The 18,404-nt window shown below is 42.0% G+C and overlaps 1 protein-coding gene across 1 annotated transcript in view; it reads right to left on the bottom strand.

Annotated features, from left to right (window-relative positions):
• EBF1 (EBF transcription factor 1) overlaps nt 1-18,202 on the bottom strand; it is a 346,244-nt gene extending 328,042 nt beyond the window's left edge. Inside the window, 6 exon segments of the mRNA XM_029051049.2 lie at nt 3,545-3,618; nt 13,706-13,761; nt 14,700-14,762; nt 15,494-15,587; nt 15,589-15,655; nt 17,323-18,202. Coding sequence (XP_028906882.1) covers nt 3,545-3,618; nt 13,706-13,761; nt 14,700-14,762; nt 15,494-15,587; nt 15,589-15,655; nt 17,323-17,456 — 488 coding nt within the window. The 5' untranslated portion in view covers nt 17,457-18,202.
• Nucleotides 18,203-18,404: the final 202 nt, after the last annotated feature.

Below are 18,404 nucleotides of genomic sequence, written 5' to 3'. Positions count from 1 at the left end.
AGATTTATGTGAGATTTGAGTTTCACAATACCATCCTAACCATTTATATAGAATTCAGAAGAAATTGATTAAGAATGGTGTCACATATCAAGTGACTTTTCAATCCTAGACATCACCTGACCATGACTTGTGGCAAACATAAATGTTCTGTTATGTGTTTGAATATCACTGAGCACTTAATGTGTGCAGAACAATGGACTAAGGGTTTGGGAGAGTACAATATAACAGAGTTGCTAGGAAATAGTCCTTGCCCACAAGGAGTTTACAGCATAAAAGAGGAAATTGACATTAAAATAAATAAATTCATGGGTATGTGCCAAAAGTGCTGTGGAGCTGGGGTGGGGTGAGTATCATCATTTCATCAACTGTATTTACTGAACACTATGTGCAGAGCACTGTACTAACCATTTGGGAGACACAATAGAACAGAATTAGCAGACCCATTCCCTGCCCAAATGAGCTTACAGTCTAGAGGGGGAGACAGATGTTAATATGAATGAATAAGTAATTTCTAATATATAATTCAAAGGTATGTGCATAAGTGCTGTGGGGGTGAGGGTGGGGATGGATATCAAATGCCCCAAAGGTTACACATCCAAGTCCCAAGTGCTTAAAGAGCTTGGTGCCCAAAACCCTTGACATCTAGGGGAATACTGAGATAAATGAATGCACTAATGGACCTAGAGGGTAGAAATGGTTTAGTAAAGCTTGAAATGTTGTTTGTTTATTTAAATTTAAAAACCAAGACAATGAAACATACTTCCCAGTGTCTTTTTGATTGGACTGCTTTGGAAACTCTAATGGAGCATGTTCACTTGCTTCTTATTCCTTCCCTTTGGTACCATGGACTCTCAAAACACACTACCATCCATCATCTAATCAATCAAAAGCTAGAAACTCTCCTCTGAAGCCATAAAAGATCTCCATGGCATCAGGACCATGGGGGTCAGAGCTCCTTTTATAAGCCAAGATGCCAAACCTCCTCTAGCCAGCTGGCAAAACTGAAATTTTTCAATGTGCAGAGAACAATGGAATTCCTTCAACTTCAACAGTCACCTGAGTTGCAGCTCACTATCTTTTTTATAACAAAGCCCAAACCATCAAGAGTTCCTTTAGGAAATTTGAATTCTTTGGTTCCCCATGCCAGAGCTTTAGTATACTATAAATATACTGCTTTTGTCATATAAATGCAAGTTTTATTATGCAGTTAGCCTTGATAGAAAGCAATGCAGAAAGTTGTTTAAGAAATTAAATATCTAAAACAAGCTATTTTAAAATACAGAGCCCTCACTATTTCATGCCTGAAATGAAGAAATTTCATCTTAGGGAGAGCAAGCTGTCTTTCACACCATATGGCTAATGGTAGTGCATAGCAATTAGCTAGGCTGATTAATGGTGAACAGACTCTAATTTTATGCTTATAATTGAGGCTGTATCTGCACCCCTGGTGCAAATTCAGCACATCCCAACTTCCACTTTACAACAGGCAAAAAATATCATGAGAAATAGAATGGTGTGGAGAGAGAGTGAGAATTTTTTTTTTCCTGGAACCCCTTAAAGAGCATCGGATTTGCAATTTAAAAGAGTGTTAGCAACACAATAGATGACAGATTTGTGTAATAGGGTCATGTGGACTGGTAAACAAACAGCACCCCTTACAAATCTATAGGCAACTAGGAAAACTGTAATCTCTAACATTAACAGTATGACATTTAGAATATAGCTTTTCTCTATCAGCCATGCCATACAGAAACATTACTTGCTATCATCAGTGGCTTGTGAATTCTTCTCATTATTTCATGTTTTTGAAAAATAGAAAGACCATCAACAGTAAGAGAAATCAACCGGCATTATAGAGTACTTGGACCTATGAATTTTAAAAACAAGGGAAATGTAAACTACTTAATGGTGGGCAGGCTTGCATGTGAAGGGCATATTATATCTTTAAATAAGGCAAGGATGGAATAATTTTATCTTGGCCCAGATATACGTGGACAGGAGGTGCAGATTTTCAAGATCTAGCTACTGGTAATCTCTAGTGGTTGAGACCTAGTCTGCTGCAAAATGATCTTTTAAATTAATGCTAATGATATGCTAATTGTGAATAGCCAAAAATGTTTTAAAAGCAATAAATGTTCTAAAAATAATTAAGGATTTAAACTATTTAAAACACTTAAAACACCCCTTGATGGTTAAAAAGAGGACTTCACTAATTAATTCTGAAAGTGAAGTTTACAGTTTCTTGGAATTCTAAAATTGCCAATTATTTATTTTATGAAAACTATCAAACACTGGCATCATTGGACCCCAGTCAGCCATTTCTTACTAATTTTTGTTTGAAAATTCACTAAACCAAGCTGATTTATGAAAGTTTAAAAATTGATGAAGGTGTGAAATGAGAACCACGAGGCTTAACTGTGTTAAAATGTTGATAATGAAAATCAGAAGTTTTTATGCATTGTCTTACCTTAAGGAACAGTGAGATAAATACTTGGCATCACACTGATTTGGGAGGAAATGCCCTTCTCATTTTTTTTTCATTCAATAGTTAAAAATGTGTTTCCCCACACTCAGGAGCAGTAGAAAGTTATCAACATCCTAAATTCATTACTGAATCTCTACCCTAAATTGAAGAAGAACTATTACTGATAAAATTATTAGGGACTTAATTTGTCTTGGGAAAAATTTTGAGTTTTCAAATTGGAATCAATTATTTAAAATCCATTGGAAATAATATTCATGTAGTGCTAGCTTTATAAAAATGACTGGGATTTTAAGTATGGCTCTCATCTATCTCACTTTAATACCCTGAGGACTGACAGAGATACAAAAATGAAAGATTCAATGTGGTTCTTTCAACTATTTTCACAGAATCTAAAATAAGGCCTCAACCTTGTTAGAGACAAAAATAAAGATTCGGATTTGTAGGAGGAATTTTTTTTTTCATCTAGCTCAGTGACTAATTCCAATCTCACTACTTTACAAGATAAATATGCTACATTTTCATGAGCATACACTTTGAAACTAAGGTTTCCTGTTATATGGCAAGAAAAATTTACCTTTAGTTCAGGGGAATGATGCCCAGGCAAACATTAATCATGACTATGAGTGAGAGAAGTAAAAAGAGGAACTATAATTTTTTGTCTAACGAATGAATGAATGAATGAAAGCCATCAGTGAGTGGCATCAAACAATCCCTTACTCATTTTACTAGAACAGTTTTTTGAGTGCATATATTAACACTAAAAGGATGATATATATTTTATTCATCTTGGAGTTGGGGAGAGGAGGAAGGAGGGTGTTCCAAGCCCATTAATAGTCTTATATCTAAATGGAAATATATGTTTTTCAGGATGAGATCTAATGAATAATTGAAAATGAGGCTGATACTTTACTACTAGGTATTTATGTCTCAACTATTCCTTTTATATAATTTAATGGAAGGAAAATAAATATTTGACTAAAATAGGCCTCAGTTCCTACTAGTTTTGACATACAGTTTCACCTTTCTTTTATCGGTAAAGGGAAACAAGATATCTCTTACCTGCACATTATTTCATGTGTGAGCAAAACTCTGCACATTTCTGGATTCTTGTCTTGGCCTTCATACACTATGGCCTGTAAACAGAAAGCATTTTTAGTTACAAATCAAATCAAATCTGAAGAAAACAATATATGTCATACTGTCTGATTATTTTAATTTTGTTCCATACCTATTGGCTTGTTTGAACAGAGTGCCTCACTGTACTGATCAATTCATGATGTGTGCTTGAAAATCAACTCAAACTGAAAAGAGTTGGATTTATTCCTCTACACTATTCCAGCCTATATCATTATGTATGCCTGTAGATAGGTTGGGCTTCTTTGGTAGTCATGACAACTAAGATTTTCTTTTCAATATAGAATAAAAATAAATCTAATAGTGTGAAAAAACCACAAGGTTTAACATATTTCTGGTCTTATTCATAAAATACAGCTTATATTTATAAGTAGAAAAGCATGTTCTCTCTTGTAGCCTCACCACTTCACTACTCCCAAGCAGAAATTTAAATGATCCAAGGGTGTGAATGGGAACACAAGTGAAGATGATGCAAAAGAGCATGTCTAGATGTTGCTTCAACCTATGAATCATCAGCTGGGGAAATCCTTCTGTCTAACGGGGCTCAGAACCTTTACCATTCGCGAGGCTTTAAATAGACCAAAATGCTGCAGGCTACGCCGCACGTAGAAAAGGACCGTGAAGCTCCTAATTCAAAACTAAAAGTTATCTCTAACCACGTAATAACCGATAGGCATTTCACCCAAGAACCTCAAACTGCATTATCAGCCAAAGTTGCTTTGCCTATTCCAGAGAGGATTTAGGATCATACTATAAACCAAAACCTGAATCTGGGATTTCCCCTTCAACTCCAACCTCTTTTCCAGCATTTCCTCACTAATTTTTAACAAATAAGAAGGTACACTTATGGATATACAAGTCATTTTACATTTGAAAAATTTTTAGCTAATCTCACACTATATCACTGCATGTTCCTGATGTAACACGACTTCAAATTGTTAATAAAATTATATCTTCACAAATTTACATAATCCTTAACTTCATGGTAGCAAAACTACTTATGTTAACCCAAGAACATTTTTTATATTTGCCTTTCAGATACTATACCTCAGTTACTACTTTCATCAACAGTAACGATTTCCCCATGAATTTTAAAGGGGAAAATATTTGCCGATGAAGTTAGGTGCAGTGGAACTTTGATAATATTGAGGGAAAGCTGCATTAAGTAAGAGGTATGAGGAAACTAAAAGTAGAAAAGTACAACACCTATTATTGTAAGCCATTTTATAAAATACCAATGAATGAGAAAAATTATAACATCTTGTTGTACTGCAGGAGAGAACATTTTTCTATCATTTTTCTACCCTAATATTGAAATCCATATTCTCTGTTTATTCAGTATAATAGGTTATTTCAATAGATTAAAAGCAGTGCTTGGCACATAGTAAGCGCTTAACAAATACTGTCATCATTATTATTATTATTAGGTAAATGCGAATGTTGTAAAAACTAAAACAGTCATTTCTGCCTTTGTAATTTCCTGCTATTTCTTCTGCAACATCATGGAAATTTAGATAGTTCAAGACGATTAATTAAATCCAATATGTAACAATAAAATCTATTTATGTGTATAATGAATTTCAGTTTAAATCACACATAAATCAATTATTTGCTGGTCCTTCTGACACCTTGACAGTCTTGGTATCAATCAATCAATCAGTCGGTGGTATTTTAATACCTCCTTTGTGCAGAGCACGCTTGAAAACGTACAGTACAATAATGTTGGTAGCCACATGATCCTTGCCCGCAAGAATATTACAGTCTAGTGGATCAGTATTAACCCGAGTTTTCCTGAAGAAAATGCTGGTATGCAATTTCAAAGGAACGATTTTTTTTTTCCACTTCCACAAGACTTTGGGCATTAAAACTGAAGACTTATCAATCAACTGTCATCTAACTTTGCTGATGCTCGTAAGGTGAAATTTCTCCAGTGCTCCCTCACTCGGCAACTGTATTTCATTGATGAAGGAATTAGTTCCCCTAAAATCATCGGGTTGATGGTGAGTTGTGTTAAATTAAGGATATGCAGCAATGCAAATATACTCACGGTTCCAGCTAAATAGCATACGACTCATGATTCCAGAAAATGGGTGTTTGCTTTTAATGACTAAGGAAGGATAGCTTGCTCTACAACCCTTTTAAATCATCTTTGGGAGATATATTTTGAAGGCACATCTCCTCCAACAGGCCTTCCCTGATTAGGCCTTCATTTTCTCTTCTCCCACACTGTTCCCCTTGCACTTGGATTGGCACCCTTTATTCACCCCTCCCTCTGCCCCACAGTGCTTACTTACATATTCCACAATTTGTTTATATTAATGTCTGTCTCCCCCTCTAGACTGTATGCTCACCATGGGCAAGGAACCTGTCTACCAACTCTGCTACATTGTACTCTCCAATTGCTTAGTACAGTGCTCTGAGTACAGTATGCACTCAATAAACACAATTGACTGGCCGATTTTGGAGAGCATATCCACTTCAGCTTTTTACACTCTTGGGCAGTATAGATCCATAGTAAGAAAAGTAGAAAAATGAAGCTGCGGATTTGGATAAGGACAGGAAAAAAAACCAGTATAGTTTGGAAGACTCCTTACCTGCTCATTAGGTCAGTAAGCAAAAAGAATACTGTCTTTGTGACTTCTGGACAGAGAAGAATCAAGCAAACTGTATTGATTGAGCATCTACTCTGTGCCAAAGCACTGTACTAAGTGTGAGAACTAGGAAGTCTTTCCACTGTTTCCATTTTGCCACTGCAAAGACTGATGCCCAATACCATATTACACCCTCAGTGAATAACTTTTGAGGGAGAACTACTCACAAATTGGTTAAAAAAAAGAAACAGAACCCAAAAACCCTGGCAATCTGGTAAATTCACTTCCACTTGCCCACTAAGTTCATGACCTCGTCAGATTGCTATTGCCTTACGGACATCAAATCCTCAAGTGGCTACGAGCTTCAGCAAGTTTCTTAATTTCACATGGGAAGAAAAGAGAAGGCTTAGCCACAGCACCACAAGAAGTTCATATTTTTCATAATAAAATGTGCCAGGTGCAGCCAAAGTGGCAGGGGAATAATGATGGTTCAACTGGGAGACAGAGGGCACACAAACACCAGTAAAATATCTTTAGTGAAGCAGTTTAACAGGCAGCCAGGAGTAGAATCTGGCTGAAGGAGACAAAGGAGAATCCTTATTTTCATTTTACATAGTAAATCCTGTGCCTTTTCTGATTAAGGGAAAGACGGTTGATCTCCAGTAAAAGCCATAAAGATGAAGAGGGCATTTTAAATTAATCAATCATGCTGTTGAGGTGGAGGAGAGGGAAAAGGGCATGTTTTATTTATTTAACTTAATTAATTGGTTGATTAGGAATCAGGGTAATATTTGCAGGCTAACAGAAAATGCAAATTAAGGAACAATGTTGACTTTTGAAGTAATCACTACATTCATCCGGATCTGATTCCGCTTCTGTGAATGGAAAATTCAGGTAGAACACTAGGTTAAGAATAAGCCACTACCGGCACTAGAAAAGCAGTATGCGGAAGAGTACGCGTAAATTTAATTACGCTCTCCTTGCCTTGCCACCCTGGAGGACTTATGGGATAGCTTTAGGCCCATCAGGTGGTCTAATTTGCACTTTGATAGTACATCCCTTATTTTTCTTAAATATCACTGCACAAGAATTTTATTCCTTTCTAGACCATTTTCTCAATAGCGTTTGTCAACTTAGTGTATGGCTTTAAAAAGAAACATAATTTGCCGAGATTTCTATAATTTTTTTTCTACAAAAAAGTCCCAAGAAAACAGGAACTACTGAAGTTTCTGATCCTTTCAGTGGCCACACTGCTGACTATTTCACGGCCAGAATGATAAAACACTGACAGTTTCAATGTTCAATTACAAATGAAGCAGACATCTTCCAAAAGCAATGAATAAAACAACCTGAAATCCCATCCTGGGTGGCCTCTATTTTGAATGGTTTTTGTAAAGTTTGTGTCTTCTGAGAATGTAATACAGTTTGATCTGTTGATGACAGTAGCCTTATAAAATAGTTAGCACATTTAAAAGTTAAAGTGAAGTTACAATGTGTAAATAAGACCACAGTGGAGCTAAAATAAATTAGGCAAATCCTGAGTACGGTAGTATCACACTTTAGTAGAATGCCAAAGGAAACACACAGTTAAATATTTCATCTTCTTTTGTTTGTTTACATTTCTTGCCCAGTTGAAACTCAGTGCTGATCTATATAAAAGGTCAATTATTTTTGCCTTTGTTCTTTTACAGATGACTGTGTATTAATGTTTGCATTAGAGCTATTCTTGGTGTGCTACAGTAGCAGATATAAATAACAATTCACTGGTAGTAACAACAGGGCTTAAACTTAGTTAAAAAAGGCAAATGTGATGTTCATTTCCAAACCATAAAAGTAAAAAGCCAAATACAATATATACAATTTCACCACTTTAAGAGATTATAATTCAGTGATGGGACAATTGATCCCTTCAACCCAAACTGGCCTCCATACTACCCTGCAAAGCAGACTGGCAACCTCCCTTCAGTAGCAATTACCAAGAACTGTAATATAATCACAAAAGCCTCGTGAGCACCGATGATACCACCAGGGCTGTGCTCCTAAAGTACATATTCTGCCCTCAAGTCTCACTATTCAACATTTTTAAAAAGCCATATAGTCTCTGCTGTCTGACATAGGAAGTGGGAGAGGGAATCTGGTTCCAGCTGAACCTGTAACAGTGAAAATAGCAGCCAATCAAATATTCCATAAATGTCCATCAAAATTGTTCTATTGAACAGAGAGAGAATAAAGAAGAGAAAGGAAACTTTTTTTTAGTTGTAGTTCAGCTACTGATGGGCAAACTACCAAGATGTAATTTCAGCTCTGCTGCCTAAGCAGGCCTGTTTTCAGAACCGAATTAGGAAAGTCTTGAAGGAATGATATCATAGTCAATATGTTGCTCAGTTACATCACGGTTCTGATTAAAAAAGGAACATGGACCTAAAGCAGTTGGATATAGCATGCATCATTTTAGGTTTCAAAAAATAAAGTGCCTCATAAATTGAAATGCCAGCAAAAGGAAGGGAAAAAGTGTTCTCATTCTAACGGGCTATCAAAAAGGGCATTTTTCCCCCCTTTTCTCTATGGGGAAGAAAGGAATTTGGGCTTATATATATAAGCACAAAATCCCCTACATATTATTGCTTTCATTAGCACTAATGTTAAAACAAGTTAGTTTGACTCTATACACGAGTTATCTCAAGTGAAATCATGGTTATTCTGGTTTTCAAACTTAAAAGCTAAATTTACAAAATTCAACTCCGTGTTTTAATAGTCGAGACAGTCCGAGCCAATATATTCGAACAAGTTTTGATAAATGTATCTTTTCTAATACGTTCATTTTTAATGCTGTTCAAACATTCACATGGAACAGCTCTAGCGTAAATATCCCCGAACAAATGGCTGTATATTATACAGGAGGGAGCAGTTGGACTGCCAGACTGAGAATGCACTAGGCCATCTGGCTGAGGCAGTCTCTCCAAAATCATCAGCTTTGTTTTCACCCCCAGACTCCAAACAACACATTTTCCACTGTGATGAGTTTACATTTTCCCAAACACAGGCCCTGATCATGCATAAAAATTTCAGACTTCTTCATTCCTCTATGTGCAAGAAAACTAAATCCACCTGTATTTCTGACATATTACCAAAGAACAAGAAAGCTGCTAAAATTTGACCTTTTTTTTTTACACGTTCAGGCTGAATCTTTCTATTAGTCGACAGAATCCTTACAGAACTTAGTGATATAATAAAAATGTGTTTATCTACCAATGAGGAACCACGTACTGAAAGGGCTGTTAATCAAATCTAGGCAGACATGGCAGGATATAATGAAGCAATCAATAGAAAAATGCACTAGCATCAATAGTTTAAAGTACTGGGACCATCAAGCCAAATACATAAGAGGGTTTAGCTGGAAGAAAGAATCTGACAAGGTTTCTGATAATTGTAATTTAGGAATCCCATGGTGCCAGTACTTTTTAGGGTTCCTTAACCACATCACCATCCTACTATCCACTAACTCAGAGAGAAAAAAAAGAGTAGGTGAAGTCCTTACTCTTTAAAATTACCTTTTCACTATATTTCACTCAATTTATCCTAATCATATAATACTTTTAAAGAGCAAAATGAAAGGATCCACTGTTTGGTTGGTTTTGGTTTTTTTTTTACTCAGTTGACACTTGTCAATTAACAACAGCTCTCCTGAAATAGCTGTATCCTTTATACTGTGGGCAGGGATGGGCACAGTGATTTCCCTTCTTACACCAAAACTTGATTTTATGGAAGCTGAGATGCCTATTTCTGAGAGAATCATTTACTTCTGATCCTAATTTCTGAATTCCATTCTGATTTCTGAATCTTTCAAGACCTTACATGGTTTCTAGTGGAATGCTGAAAGAAACATTGACACAAAAATCAACTATTTCAGTGTTGCTAAACTTGATTTGAACAGCTCTCACTGCCAGAATCTTCTCTAGTTTTGTAAAGGGCAAGGACATTTGATAGCAATCGCATTTGTTTAGTATGTCCACAGAATCATAATCATTTAAGATGACTCAAAGCAAGCCTTCCTTTATCTTTTCTGGTGCAGAATTAAAGCCCCTGCCCCAGGTACCTTAATGAGTCATTTTGAAATTTGTATTATAGGATCCTAGCAGTACTTTTTATTGGGTTGAATAGATTCAGACCTTTGGCCTGCCACAACCAAACACTGAAAACTGTGAGCTTTAGAGAAGAAAGCAGGAAGAGTGTGGAGAGACTTAGTTATTCAGTTAAGATTATGATTGGAGGATGTGACATCATACATGCAAAACTGCAGCTGTGATATGGAATAAAAAGCATTAAGGTGTATATGGAAGTGACCTTAGTACACTTCAGTGGGTCAAATAATGTTCTAGTCTTACTATTATGGTTATTCTGACTATTACCAGAATCCAAAATATAATTTCATTTTGTATTCAAAATAGCCTGCTAATACCAAACCAGTGGGATGCATACAAATATGTACCTCTTTTACCTAAAATCTGGTATAACTGGAAGAGATTCCCTTTGGTGTAATCACATCATTAATCAGCTATTACACTTTCACTTAGGATAACATGTGTTTAATTTAACTATTCATAAAATGTATGACATTTTGGTTATAACCGATCATATTTAATTAAAAGTGGATGATCTGAAAGGTATTTTGGTAGTCATCCAAATGAAAACATAATTTAAACTGTTAAACTTTGATTCAAGTTGTGCCCTATATTGCATTACATACTTTTACTTTCCAGTGAACACTGTGGTTAATTTCCATATATAAGAATCTCGGCTACTTCCAAACAGTTGCATTTACAATACAGGATCCAAAAACGCACAACTGGGTAAATTGTAAAATTTTACCTTCAGAAAAAAATCTGTTGGTAATGAATAGTTATTTTGGCAATTAATATAAAAGGCAAACGGGTGCTTCATTGCAACTATCCTTGATCTCAGTACACTGATGCTAAGTCAAATAGCTTTTTTTATACTGACAATGCATTTTACAGCTCTTCTAAAGACTACATATTTCTTTGAATCAAACTTTTTGGTTTCGTTCAACTTGCACTAAAAACAAAGAAACAAATGCTTTATATCCGCTGTAGTTTTCAAAAATAAATGTGTTTTCATTTCTTTTAATGCTACCCTTCTATGGTAAAGAGAGAACAAGAGGTCAAACAATGCCATCGAATGGGGTTTTCTCAGACACGGCGACCTTGTTAAACAAATTAATTTTAATCTGGTGCTTTTCATCAATCATCCATCATATTTTTTCAAATGCTTACTTTTTCATATATCAGAGGGTCCGGATTCAAACTGGTTTCATAAAGTAATAAGCGTAAAGCTAACTATGAAAAACTGTTTTATATTGACTATGAATCATAGTAATCAGGCCAAAAATACAGAGAATGTTTTGCCCAGCATTTGAAACATCCATTAACCCAACTCTACATGAAAAGGCCGGATTCTGAGGCCGGATCCTGAGGGTCACACTGGATGTTGTTGTAATTCACAACTGCCTTAATTTTAGAAGTCTGCCTTTAAAATAAATTCTTATTTATGAAACAAGTTTGGTCTGTGTATTTTAATAAAATTTCTCTTTTTTCCTGTGATGAGAATAGCAGGAAAAGATGTTCAGAAGTATCAAAGTCAGTTTCCAAAAACAAACTCCATGTTACAGTTTTGTGTTTCCAATTTAAAAAAAAAAAAGACAATAATTCAAGCCACTGAAGGGTCAGGTTTTGTTTGTCTGCTTCATAGGGTTGTTTGATTTCTCTTTAGTTCTAACAATTAAAATTTGGTGTAAAATAATTAGGGGTTAATAGAACTTAAATATACCCCTGCAATCATTTTTTAAAAAGAGGATGAAGTTTAGAAGTATAAACTGTGGACTTGCTTTAGTAAATCCACTGAGAACTGAAAGCAGCAAGACAAATAGTTAAATTTTTAAAAAACTAACTTATGGAAATGGATTAAGGTATGTAAATCATGCTCATATGACATACGATTTAATACAGATTGCATGCATCACTCAACGTAGTTGTTATTAAACTAACTCGGACTGATTAATAAATTCCAAAATCTTATCCTACTAAATTTTTTTTAAAAATCACAGTTTAGGACTCTAGCCTGTCTAAAACCAAAACCTATCAATCACTCAGATAGACTGCTTAAAAAGTGTGAACTCAGTAACTGTTTGAAGTCATTCTTTCCCTTAAAAGACTAATACGGTAAAATGAAGTTGGGGAGATTCTACGTAATGAAAACTAACCGAATCGGTGAAGATGTAATCAATATAAGCGATGACTTCTCTCTCTTTCCTTCAGAATTTTGCCCATCCAGCTACAGCGGGGCGGGAGGCTTCTTAAAGTTAACTCCTTGACGCCTAACATGTTTCTGAAATCTGCAACTGAACTTTTACTGAAAGTTGCGTGTCCGATTAAAACTTTGGACCCCTTTTCTGTCCACGTTCATCACTCTATCTTTGAATCTGTATCCGAAAGTCGCCCCCTTTGATTCCCACCTCCTGGATCGGTGGAGCGAGGGGATCTTTAAGCCCACGAGCTCACTAACAGGGCTGGTGGCTCCCTGCCAGAATCAGAGCCTGGGGCAAAAAGGGGCTTCGGAATACCCGACAGCAAACAACGACAGCAGCAAACGAACCAACTAAAAGTGCGGCTCTCTTGCCCCCCATTTCCTCCTCTTTTCCTCCCCTTCCGTCCAAAGGAGGAGAAGATCTCAGTCGAGGCTTCGACCGGTCCTTCCCGTGGTCCCTGTTGGCTGGGAGCTGGGCCCTCCTGGGTCCCCCCTCCGCCCTCCAGGCTCTGTCCGGCCTCAGTGCCCTTTCCAGCTCCTGGCCCAGGCGGAGAGCCACGTCCGGAGAGGGGCGAGGAAAGGGGCATCCCCAGAGGGGGACCGGCTTGCCCACAGGAGGCACGTGGCCCGTGCCCAGGACTGGCCCCCCTCCCCAGCCGCCACTGCTGGGGACACTCTGCGCCCTTGCAGGCCTGGGACCTGGGGTGGGGGGCGAGGGTGAGACTGGGAGCCCGTGGTTGGGCAGGGATGGTCTCTATCTGTTGCCGAATTGTCCATTCCAAGCGCTTAGTCCAGTGCGCTGCACATAATAAGGGCTCAATAAATACTATTGAATGAAAGAGGGTGAGGGCCAGGAGGTGCCAGTCTTTGACTCTTCCAGGGTCCGAGCTCCCCTCTCCCGGGTGGGAGTCGCCGGGGGCAAGCGAAAAAGTTGCCCGGAGGGAAGGGGGCCCCCATCTGCTAGGCCCCTCGCCTCGTTCTTCCTCCACCAGCAGGGCGGGCCTGTCAGCCCGGCCCGGACCTCCACATCTCCCCGCCCGTTGGCTCTCCGGCCCCCTGCCCAACCCGGGGAGGGGGGGCTGGAAGGGTAGGAGGTCGCTCGCACGGCGGGAATGGGAGGTAACGGGGGCTGGGGGCAGCGAGGGAGATGGAGCCCAAGAAGCAGCCAACCTACTTGTTTGGTCATGGAGTCGATGAGCCGGACGTAAAAGTCTTGCTCTGTCCTTATCCCTAAAATCGGGCAAGAAAAGAGAGCAGAGTCACCGTGCTGAAGGAAAAAGGGGTGAGAAGAGCCTTCTCCCAGCAACCGATGGAGACCCCCGTTTGGACTGTGAGCCCGTCGCTGGGGAGGGATTGTCTCTATCTGTTGCCGAACTGCACATTCCAAGCGCTTAGTACAGTGCTCTGCACAAAGTAAACGCTCAATAAATACCACCGAATGAATGGAGACCCCCCCCACCCACCCTGGCGCCCGTCCTCTTCCCCTCTCCGAGTCCACCCACCCAACTGGGGCTAGGGGAGAGGTCCGGGGAAGCGGAAAGCTCGACCCCCAAACCAGAGCGATGTTGGAGGATGGTTAAAGGTGTTCGGCTTGAGCTGATCTAACGACGGGGGGGGAGGGGACAGGACTGGTCTAACGACGGGGGACAGGTAGAGGAGAAGCAGGACACGCTTCTCTTCCAGAAACTGAGGCTCCTACCCAAATTCCTCCCCTGGACATATATCCCCAAGTGAGGTCCCTCCGTAAGGCTCGGGGCTGGGCAGGCCCCTCCCGCCCCCCACCCAGGTAAGGGGAGGAGAAGGGGACGCTTGACCACCTCCATCCCTCTCTCCCGGCCCCGGGCACTAGGGAGGGAAAGGCGAGGAGGCTGCGAAGATCTGCTGCGGACCGGTCTGAGCCCGGGCTACCTGCCTCTTCTTGCCTCACCTGGAGCTGGACGGTGAGGGGTGGAGGGGTGCAGAAATGGGGAGAGGGAGGCGAGGTCATTGGGAAAACCAGAGTGGAGAGGAGAGCTGAAATGAGAAGCGACCAGGGGAGGGGATCTTCCTGGTCCCTGCGGCCTCCCTTCTGCCCTTCCCTTCCGCATCCCGGCTGGCCCAGACTCCGATGGCTCGTACAAAGGCCCGGGGGCGAGGGAGGCGACTGAAGTGCCGGGGTCGAACCTCACCGTTGCTGTAGAGAAGCTGAAGTCGGTAATGGATCCCATTATTCGTCTTTCACTGTTGGCCTCCTGGGTTTAAACGAGAACATTCGAACGGAGGAAGGGAGACAGAAGAGGGGAAGACCACAACGATTAATCTGGGGTCTCACGAGGGGAGCGACGAGGAAAACCAAAACGGCGACAGGGGCCAAGGAGCCGGGGCGGGCGGTAAAATCAGCAAATCCATCCTACCCTGACCCACCCCGGCGCGACCCTTTTCTTTATTAAACTCCCCTCCCGCTCCAGGCGTCTACACCCACCCATCCCTCCAGTGTCCGCAGTTTGGCCGATGTCACCCTAGGGCACGTCCTCGCCGCACCAAGCCCGGAGTTGTCAAAACTCGGCCAACGGGGAGTCCCAAGAGACTAGAGCCGGCGACCCCTGGCCCGTTCCCCTCGTTCTTGATAGCTTCGGCGCTCAGAGACTCCCTTGGGTGGCATTTGGCGGAACGGGAGAGAAGGGGGCGTGACTGTCCCCCCCCCCCCCCCAAATGCTGCCTCTCGTCCTTCAACGAGACTATTTCACTTTTATTGAAAGGGACCCGTTGCGAGTCCCTTCGATTTGGCGTCGTTTGTCCGAACTGTGGTATTAACGGTGGTGCGGGGAGTGTTTTTAGGCCGTGGGGTTAAACTCCACCGAGATGGTTGTTTTCTCCGGGGCTGGTCCAGGAAGGGCGGGGGTTTGGCGGGGCGATGGGGTGGGGGGTGGGGGGAGCGCAGGGGAAGAGAGCGGCCGGCAGGGCGTGGGCAACTCCGCTCCACTTACTTTTTCCTTCTCCACGAACCCCACAAAGGCGGTTCTCTCGATCTCCACGGGCTGCCCCTGTCTGTCATAGAGGGCCAGGACAAAGTGGAAAGAAGTTGGATTTTCTCAGGTTGGAGGGCGGCTGCTTCTCAAAGTGAGCCCGGGCCAGTCCCACCCCACTGTGGCCAAAGAGACCGAGAGGTTAGCGAGCAGAGCCAAATTGGACACTTCACCAACAACAACCCCGACACCCCACATTCGCCCCCTCCTCTCCCCCGCCTTCCCACACAAAATCGCTGACCTCCTTCCCCTCCATCCCAAAGGGAAATCATCAGTGCAAATCCTCCTTTCCCTTACGGCCCGACTCCCTCGCTGGGGAATGTTTCCAGGCATTTCCTCTGGGGTCCAGCGCCTGGACTAGACCTTATCTCCGGGGTTCACCCAGGGATGAAGTTCAGGTCTAGAATTTAGCAAAGAGGCGTGAAAGTTGGGGGTACAAGGTCGCTGGAAAATCCGCTCCGATTGTGAAGCGAGGAGGGAGAGAAGGCAATGCCCAGGTTCAGGGAGGGACTTGGTCTTTTTAAGCAGTTTAATCCTGCCCCGAGCCCAGCTCGGGGGCTGGTTGATGGAGAGGAGCAAGGGTGGCGAGGGGAAGATGGATGGACGCTCAAGCGATCCCCAGAATCCCACCCTTAGGGAAGTCTTCCCGACCTCTCTGAAAACTCCCAACCTGTCCCCCCGGACCAGAAAGCAACAAGTCAAATACCGTCCAAAAACGTGCCCGGGAAGAGGGCGAGGTGGATGGAGAAAACGGACGGTGGGAAGTAACAACGGTGTGGAGGGCCTGTTGTTGTTTTTAACCGTCTCCCCAAAGTTTAGCTAGCGTGTCTCTTGAACTCTACGTCCAGATCGTTTTAAAACCAAATATCAGCGGACTCCACGAGTTTACGCACGCTCACGCCTCGTCTGTGCCGTAGGTGCGGCCAAAGCTTTTAGAAAGGGCACCGTGGATGCCGAATTTACATCTGAAAACCTCCATCTGGACACCCCACCCTTCCCCCTGCACACAAGAGCACACACAAATACAGGCGCACACACACCAAACACACACACACACACGCTTTCCTTTCCACAGTAACTTTCACCCAAACCCACACTTCCTGGCCTTCTTTTTGCCCCTTTACGTAGGTAATGCCCAGTGGCTTGGAGACAGACTGTCCCTGGCATGATGCTGCCATTTGCCACTTCCCCACCCTTTCACCCCCACCCCTCCCAAATTCTGCTAAGGGACTGACAGGACCTCCCCTCTGGGCCGGTCTTCGTTGTCTTCAAAAAAGAAAAAGAAAAAAGAAAAAGGACCAGGCCACCCCTGATTATTTGAGACCAACACCCGGCGAAGGGGAGCCAGGGACTGCGCGGAAAACTTTCGATACGCTGTCCTTCGGACGCTCCCGTTAAGCTTCTCGTGGCCGGGTTGAGGTTGGGAGTGGGGAGAGACGACCAAAGCGAGATTTGGTCGGTGGAAGTAAGAAGGGGAGGACAGGGAGCCAAAGAGGTGAAATTTGACAGAAGGCGTCAACATTAAACTTAGGGCTTGGCCCGGCCCAGCTTCAAAAAAGAGTTAAATAGATAAAATTTCAGGTATTTCAAATTAATGGCCAAACCATTCTTCTGGCTAAATTAAAGAAGCACATACACACACACACAAACCCCGAACCAGAAGAAGTGCCTCCCGCGCTCAGTTCTACTGGGAAACTCTCAGTCTTCCGAGGAGCGAAGGACCTACCCCAAAAGGAAAGAGAAGATGAGAGAAAGCAACTGATGCTGTGAGAAGCCTGTACCCTACCTCTGAGCCGCCGTGTTTGCATCCAGGACGCCAGCTCCCTGCATCCAAGTCCGCACCGCATTCATCCCACTGCCTAGCGGCTCTTCCTTCATGCTGCTCCCACTCCTTTGGATGCTTTCCTGAATCCCAAACATGAAAACAACCTTTTTTCTTTTTGAAAATCTCCTCCCCCGTTAAAAAAAAATAAAAATAAAAAATCGCCAGCTAGATAATTTTTTTTTGGAGAAGATGAACTTGCCCTGAATCAAAGCGGATTGAAAGAAAATTAAATATCTAGAGAAATATAGCAACGGCACTAAAAAAAAAAAATCCAACGAAAAAGCAAAAGACCAAAAAAAAATCAGAGAGAGAGATGTATGCTTGGTTGTTGTGGGGGCTGTTTGTTTTTTTGTTTTGGTTGGGATCTTTTTTTGTAGTGATCACACAAGACGGAGGAGCACTTGAGGGGTTGGAGTTTCCTTTTGTATGAAGATACCCTTCAGTTGAAGAAGCCGGAAAAAAAAAAAAAAAAAAAAAAAAAAGCTCTGATGGCAGTTTAAGAAACAATAGGCTGAACTGGCGCTGCTGCGAGCTCCGCTACATCAAGTGTCATTTTCCACAGACAACAGGCAAGTTTTTTTTCCTCTCTTTTCTTTTTTTTTTTTTCTCCCCCAACCAAAGATCTTTCTCTCCTTTCAGAGCGTGGAGATGAGGCGGACGCCGGTTGCCAGACAGAGAGACACCAGGGAGGGAGAGAGAGAGAGAGAAAGAGGGAGAAAGAAAAAGAGGGAGAGAGGGGAGAGGGAGAGAGGAAGAGTGAAAGGGGTGGACCCCGGTGGATGGAGATTCTGTTTTTTCCTCGCTAAAGTAGAAGTGATTTGCAGTCTTTCCCTATGGAATCCAGTTTGAGTCTCCCCAGAGCTAAACACGAGCACACTAACCCCACTGGGAGGAGGCGGAGTCCCGGGCCCGCAGCACCGCCCGCTATTTGCATGGCGTCATCCTTCCGTCCGGCCGCAGCCAATGCCGCCCGGGGCTCCTCTTTGACGCGGCCAGGAGCCATGCCCCCCTCATTAACATCTTCTTCTCTGGACCGAGGGGGG

This window comes from Ornithorhynchus anatinus, chromosome X1 (assembly GCF_004115215.2).
Source record: "Ornithorhynchus anatinus isolate Pmale09 chromosome X1, mOrnAna1.pri.v4, whole genome shotgun sequence".
NCBI lineage: Eukaryota > Metazoa > Chordata > Mammalia > Monotremata > Ornithorhynchidae > Ornithorhynchus > Ornithorhynchus anatinus.
Note: the sequence above shows the minus strand (reverse complement) of the source record. Positions and strands in the feature narration are given on the sequence as shown.